At 38.7% G+C, this 7,150-nt stretch overlaps 1 protein-coding gene across 1 annotated transcript; it reads right to left on the bottom strand.

Annotated features, from left to right (window-relative positions):
* Nucleotides 1-528: 528 nt before the first annotated feature.
* LOC104118318 (uncharacterized) lies at nt 529-1,589 on the bottom strand. The gene is made up of 2 exons (XM_009629540.1): nt 1,043-1,589; nt 529-926 (listed from the first exon to the last, which is right to left on the bottom strand). Exons 1-2 carry the CDS (start codon nt 1,587-1,589, stop codon nt 529-531), a joined length of 945 nt encoding a protein of 314 aa, XP_009627835.1.
* Between the last annotated feature and the right edge of the window lie 5,561 nt (nt 1,590-7,150).

The following is a 7,150-nucleotide window of genomic DNA, read 5'->3' as shown; positions in this document are numbered from 1 at the left end:
CATTGTCACCGATGATGACTCGGGGAGTTCCAAAGCAGGTGAAAATATTCTTTCAAAGAAATTCATATACTACCTCAGCATCGTTTGTCCTAGTGGGGGTTGCCACGACCCACTTGGAGACGTAGTCAATGGCCACTAATATGTATGCATAGGAATGGGACAATAGGAGGGGACATATGAAGTCGCTACCCCAAACATCGAAGATTTCACATATCAAAATAGAATTCAAGGGCATATCGTCCCTCTTACTAATGTTACATGTCTGTTGGCACTTGTCACATGCAGCCACGTAAGATCGTGCATCCTTGTATAGGGATGGCCAGTAAAAACAAGCCTCCATGACCTTTGTTGTTGTCCTATTTCATCCATAGTGTCCTCCAGTTTCTCCATCATGACAATGGGACAATATATTTCTCGTTTCCCCTTCTGGTACGCAACTCTGAATCACACCATCTGCATCTAGCAATTTGAGTATCTCTTTTTGTACCACCTCCGCATAGTTTTTATTTAATTTACGCTGGGGCTACACTACCGGTTTCTCCCTTCTTCCAACAGGATATTGTGCATGCATATTGCGGGGCTGATTCCCTGAATATCGGCTATGCTCCAACTGATTGCCTTTTTATGCTTCCGCAGTAACTTCACTATCATGTGTTCCTGTTCACCTGTCAAATCAGCAGCAATAATCATAGGAAAATTGTTAATCTCCAAAAAAGCATATTTCAAATGTGTTGGGAGTACTTTCAATTCCAGCTTTGTCTTTATCTTTTCTTTCTCAAATTCTTCTTCGTCTACCACATGGTTTTCATCTTCCAGTGCTTCAGTTTCCTTGATGATTTCATGGTCTCCATCCTTTGTTGTACTCGATTTGCTAATGCATCTTTCCAATGAATCACCTACCAGCTTGTCTAACTTGTGTTGTTTAGCTAACTCTCCACGACATCCAGTTTGAAACAAGCATAGATAGAGGCCTCATCACACGGGCATTTCATCATTCTCTTCATTTGAAACACCACTTTTTCATTTCCCACTCGTAGCATACGTTGACCTTCATATATATCAAGAATAGCCCGACCAGTGCAAAGGAATGGTCTCTCCAAGATTAGAGGTACCTTCTTATTCACTTCCATGTCTACTACAATGAAGTCTACCAGGAAGACAAATTTGTTCACCCTCACCAGAATGTCCTCGATTATGCCCTCTGGTATGATCGTAGTCTGATCTTCCAGTTGTAAATATACCAGCACAAATTTGATCACGCCTAGTTCTCCTTCCAATTTTTTGAACATCGATAATGGCATCAAGTTAATGGATGCATCTGAGTCGCACAAGGACTTGTCAAAATTTTCTCTCCCCAATGAGTAGGGTATAGTGAAGTTGCCAAGATCCTCACGGTTTTGAGGAATTTTGTTTTGTAGAATGGCACTGTAGTGTGCATTGAGTTTGACCACCTTCATTTCCTCAAGCTTCCTTTTACTTGATAGGATTTTCTTCAGGAATTTGGCATATGCAGGCATCTGGGTGAGCACCTCGGTGAATGGGATGTTCACATACAACTGTTTCTGCATCTCTAAGAATTTCCCAAGCATTTATGTAATTTTCCCGCTTCATCTTCTAAGGAAAAGGTAATAGTGGCATGTGCTTGATTTCTTCAATTGCGTTTCTTGACTTCTGCTTATTAATCTCATTGTTATTGATGTCCTCCTTAGCCAAAGATTCGCCAATTTTATGCTATTTTGTTGTCTTGGTTGAGTTGATCACCTTCTCAACCCGTGGTTTTGCAATGGGTTCTGCTAATGTTTTCTCACTCCTGAGAGACACAGCCTTGATCGTCTCTTTTGGATTCTTCTCAGTGTCAGACGATAGAGCCCCCAGAGCCCTCTATGATAATAATGATACGAGCTGTCCTATTTGTCTTTCAAGATTCCGAATGGTTGTGCCTTGCTCCCGGATAGTTGTTCCTTGAGTCTCAAACTTCTCATCTGACTTATTTATGAATGCATTCATTAGATCTTCTAAACTTGAGTTGTTGGGCTGTGGAGGCTGGTACTGTTTCCTTTGTTGGTTCTGGAAGCCAAGAGGTCCTTACACGAGTGCTCTAGGATTTTGCTGTTTCCATGAGTTCAAGCTACCATTTGAAGAACTCCATGAGAACACCGGATGTCTCTATCCCATAGAATTGAAATTATTACCTCCTTGGTAGTTGCCTCTGTTGAAATTTCCCAATGTCTTAACTTCTTCATCTGCAGTGGAGGTTTGGCACTCATGAGTTGGGTGTCCATTCCACAGATGTCACATTCCATATGTGATTGATTTTTCACCTGAGCTATCGTTAGTTTCTTGATGTCCTTAGCCATAGCTGCAATTTGGGCCTGCATTGCTACAGAAGATTCTACTTAGTGCACCCCTGCTGATCTTCTTCGATCACCTTGGTCAGTGGACCATTGTTCTGCGTCTTCAGATAGTTCATTCAAGAGAGTAATAATCTCTTTTAGAGTTTTCTTCATCAGAGGGCCTGCAACCACACTATTCAGCAATCTCCTTGATTACGGGTTTAACCCATTCGAGAAATCTTGGACTTGCATCCATTGCTTCATTCCGTTGTGAGGGAACCTTCGCAATAGCTCCTTAAATCTTTCCCATGACTCGAACAATGTCTCCCTTTATCCTTGGATGAAATTGAGAATCTTCTTCCTCATCTGTCCAGTCTTAGTAGCAGAGAAATATTTTTCTAAAAACTTGGTAATCATCTCCTCCCACGTACGGATTGACCCTGTGGGTAGACTCTTTAACCATTGATTTGCATCATCCTTAAGTGAGAAAGGTAATTCTCTGAGGTAAATGGCATTATGTGATGCTCCATTGTATCAGAATGTGTTCATGATTTCATCGAAGTCCATCAGGTGGTTGTTGGGATCTTTAATGGGTTTGCCTCTGAATATGCAGTTGTTCTGGATGGTCTGAATGACTCCCTGATTGAGTTCAAAATTGTTGGCATCAATGGGTGGGGCCTCACACTAGATTGTCGCTGGTTATACACCGGTCTGGCATAATTTCCTAGAGACCTCCCGGGCCTGGGAGCTACATTTTTAAATTCATCTTCGACCATAGTTTGATTGAGATTGAATCTTCGATCCTCTTCGACTGTTTCGTTAGCAACTCTAAGGGCTGCTTCAGTTGCTAACCGTGCAGCCTATTGTTTAGCAGCTTCTCACGCAACTAGGTTCACGTCTTTTTCATTGTTGAGCATTGTATTTTGAGTCGAAGTCTGACCCAACAATGATTCGCTTGATTCTTTCTCCCTTCTCAGTTCCCGCATTTGCTTGTCTAATTCTAGATTATATGGCACCAATTCCTTGGAGGAGGATCGAGTCATACACCAATAAACTTAGCATGTTGCCTTCACACAGATAAAAAGAGCGTAAAAAAGGAAAATAAAATAAAATAATTCCTATATTAGCACCGAAAATTATTTTGAACACTATTAATCGCCAATCCCCAGCAACGACGCCAAAATTTGACGAGCGCAAAACCAATGTATAAAACTTAGGCTCGCTAGTCAAAGATAGTATAGTATTAAATCGTCTCCACAAGGATTGGGTTAAATAATGCTCAACGAGATCTTCATAGCTTAACATTATTCAGGAAAATCAATCTTTGAATTTGAGTTATTAACTCTTTAAGAATAACAACAAAGATTCTCAATTGTGAATGAATAATGGGAATTTAGTAACTAAATAGCAATGATTGAATATCAAGGTGAAACAAGGGCTTTGACAAGATAAGTGATCAACTATTAATGTGGGCATGTTTGTGTTATGTTCACTCTTAACTTCTATTGACTCTTCCAATTTCAACAAATGATTAGGCTATCTTAGGGATTCAAATCCTTCTTCCGAATGAATTAGAGTGCGTTAAACAACCCAATGATATGTGGTGAGAAAATATCAATAATATGTTTAACGAATGATCCTATGAAGAATGTCTCTCGACTATTCTTCTAACTAGGGTCAATTAATAACTCTATTAGCTCTTTCGATTACCTGTGAGAGTCGTAAAATCAACCCAAACAAGATAACACAATTCAAATTGTAGCAACACTTCTTTTTTGATTAAAGTAAAACCACAATTAGTCTTGCAATTCAATTAATAACTCATTCAATAAATTCGGGCAAATAACACAAAGCAACCCCAGAATAATAGTCAAATCACAATATCTGTCAATAACCCTAAGAAAGATTACTCCATAGTGGAGAATTCGTTCATCACATGAGTATTATGAGAACAAGAAAATATTACAATTCACAAAATCAAACAAACTTCCGTATGGAATGAATTGGATGAAGTATTTAGAGTCTCAATTGTCTCCTTGCCTTCTTCTCTCCAATGTTGCTCCAAAATCCCGAGATATCTTCTTTTGGGACGAGTTAGGCTTCATATAGGTCAAAAGGCTACCTCCAAAATTACAAAATTAGTCCTGAGTCTAATTTCCAGAGATGGACGTGCACGGCTGCGCACTTGGAAGTATGGCCGCGCTCATGTCGTGCACCTCTGGCAAAATTCTGTAATACTTGCGCGCTCAAGTGCGAGCCGGGGGTCGCTCGTGCGCGGCCGCGCACCTAGGATTTCCTCATTCTCATCTCTTTTTCCACCCACTAAGTGCACTATTCGTCCATTGATCCCCTCTGCATCACCTGCACCGAAAGACACCATATTAGACCCAAATCAGACCACATCTCTATCGAATCAGCCAAAACAAAGGTGCAAATGGGCATAAATATTAAGTAACTTTAAGCTCATCAATACAAACCTTGGGTAAGTGATTATAATCTATATTCCATCAACATATCTTATATTTTAACATTTTAATCATGTGAATCAAAGTAGAAATTGGTGAAACTTTGCTAAGTTTTTGAAAAATAAAAAATTGAGTTTTGAGAGTCGCTTTGGACTCGGATTTTGAAACTAATCCCATATATGAACTCGTAGGGTCATGGGTAGACGGAATCTACCATTGGACCCAGGTTTTGACCTGGTGAGCCCTGGGTTGACTTTTGTTGACTTTTTGGAAAAGTGTAAAGATCTTAACTTTATCTATTGCAATTGAATTCCCTAGCATTGTTTGATGATATTTAGTCAATTTTAGTTAGATTTGAGCCGTGTGGAAGCAGATTATAAGGGAAAAGCTATTTTCGAATGTTGAATTGGCTTAGTTGAAGTAAGTGTCTTGTCTAACTTCGTGTGGGGGAACTACCCCTTAGGATTTGTATTGTTTGGTCCAATTGTGCTAAGTGAAATCCATGTACGCAAGGTGACGAGTGAGTACACGGGTTGTACATAGTATTTGACCGGTTTAGGCTACTTAAATTATTTCCATGCTTTAATTGAATAGCCATATTATGTTCTAAATTCTCATAGTCAAATTATCCTTAATTGTGTTAGACTATCCTTAAATGCCTTCGGTGAATTTATTGGCTCCTTTATTGTTACATGCTATCTCTTCTTCATTATTTGGATTAATTGTTCGTGATATCCCTTTACTTGTTGATTTCTATTATTTGAGAGTCATTGTTGAATATTATTTCCTTCATTATGAGTTAGACTTATCTAATACCGTGGTTATATATTATTTTCTCATTGTTGAGTTATTTGGTATTGAAGTTGTGAAAGTCGTTAATACGTTGAGGCGATGTTGGTTATTGTTGAAACATCTATCATATTGAGCATTTTTCATCCATTATTGTTGTTGATATTCTCGTTGTGTTGGATCCATGGGCTATTGTTATAGGAAACATTGATATTGTTGTTGGCAAGTTGTGATTTGTGGGCACTTGTGGTGCGAATTGTTATTGTGATATGATATTGACGCGCATGCGGAGGTATAAGTCTTGGGTTGATGTGCATGTGGCGGTATAAGGTGGGACTTATGTGCATGTTACTTGTAGGGTAACTACGTGAAGCCACGCGACGTCATAAGGTGGGCTAAAGTGCGTGTAGCTATTTCGGGAAAGATTGTGATTGAAATTGAGAAATGTGAATACGAGGCAGTACCTCGATTGTGATTCTTGATTATACAAGGCGGTACCTCGATTGTGATTCTTTATTATACAAGGCGGTACCTCGATTTAATTTCATTATACACGAGGCGGTACCTCATTGTGTTTCTTGCTGTTTGTTTCATGTTACAAAGTGTTGTTGAAGGAATATTTCTTGTTGCTTCATTCTCATTTATTCTAGCAGTTGTAGTCCATACATGATCATTGTAGCACTTTAGTTACTTCTTTTATGTTATTTTTATTGTTAATTTTCGGTACTAGTTCTTGCTATTATCTTGTTCCATATCAGTTATTCTTCACTTTCTATTACTTATTCGTATTACATTTTTGTAATGTCTATTTTATATGCTAGTAGGTGTCTTGACCTGGCCTCGTCACTACTCTACTGAGGTTAGGCTTTATCTGGGTACCGTTGTGGTGTACTCCTACTACGCTTCTGCACATCTTTTTGTGCAGATCCAGGTACGTCTGCTCGTGCCGGTCGTTAGAGGTTGTTGTAGCTGCTTCTTAGGAGACTTCAAGGTATACTTACTCTAATTCCGCAAGCCTCGGAGTCACCTTCCCTAATTTACTTCCTGTTGCATTTTTATTTCGAAGAGTGATGTAGTAGTACTCTAGTTGTATTTTGTAGAGCTTATGACTCAGTTCCATCGGTTTTGGGGTGTGTATTGTGAGATTCTATTTTCGGAAAGATTTATCTACTATTCACTTATTTTTAGTAACTTGTTAATTTATATCTTTCCAGTTATCATTATTTGTTAGGCTTACCTAGTCATAGAGACTAGGTGCCATCATGACATCCTTCGGAGGGAAATTGGGGTCGTGACAGTTCTATTCCATTGTAATTAATCCCAAATCAATAAGAATTATCTCTCTCTCTCTCTACTTTTCTCTGTATTACTCTTCTTCTTCTTTTATTATTTTATAACACGTTATCATCATGAGACTTAATCAATTGAGTAGATTGTGGTTATTTTAAATTATAGATATACTATTAATTAGTTGTCTAATGCTTGAGAAATTAAACCACCCGTGGAGAGAAGATATAGGAATTTGCGTGAATGCATTAATTGTAATGACTCAACCGGTCATTT

This window comes from Nicotiana tomentosiformis, chromosome 12 (genome assembly GCF_000390325.3).
Source record: "Nicotiana tomentosiformis chromosome 12, ASM39032v3, whole genome shotgun sequence".
Taxonomy (NCBI): domain Eukaryota; kingdom Viridiplantae; phylum Streptophyta; class Magnoliopsida; order Solanales; family Solanaceae; genus Nicotiana; species Nicotiana tomentosiformis.
This window is presented reverse-complemented; position numbering and strand designations above follow the sequence as displayed.

Excerpts from the sequence above, each read along its gene's own strand:
- LOC104118318 (XM_009629540.1), bottom strand. The coding sequence starts at position 1,589 with ATGCTTGGGAAATTCTTAGAGATGCAGAAACAGTTGTATGTGAACATC. Across the intron at positions 927-1,042 it reads TGATATATATGAAGGTCAAC|CTAAACAACACAAGTTAGAC; the intron begins GTATGCTACGAG and ends GTGGAGAGTTAG.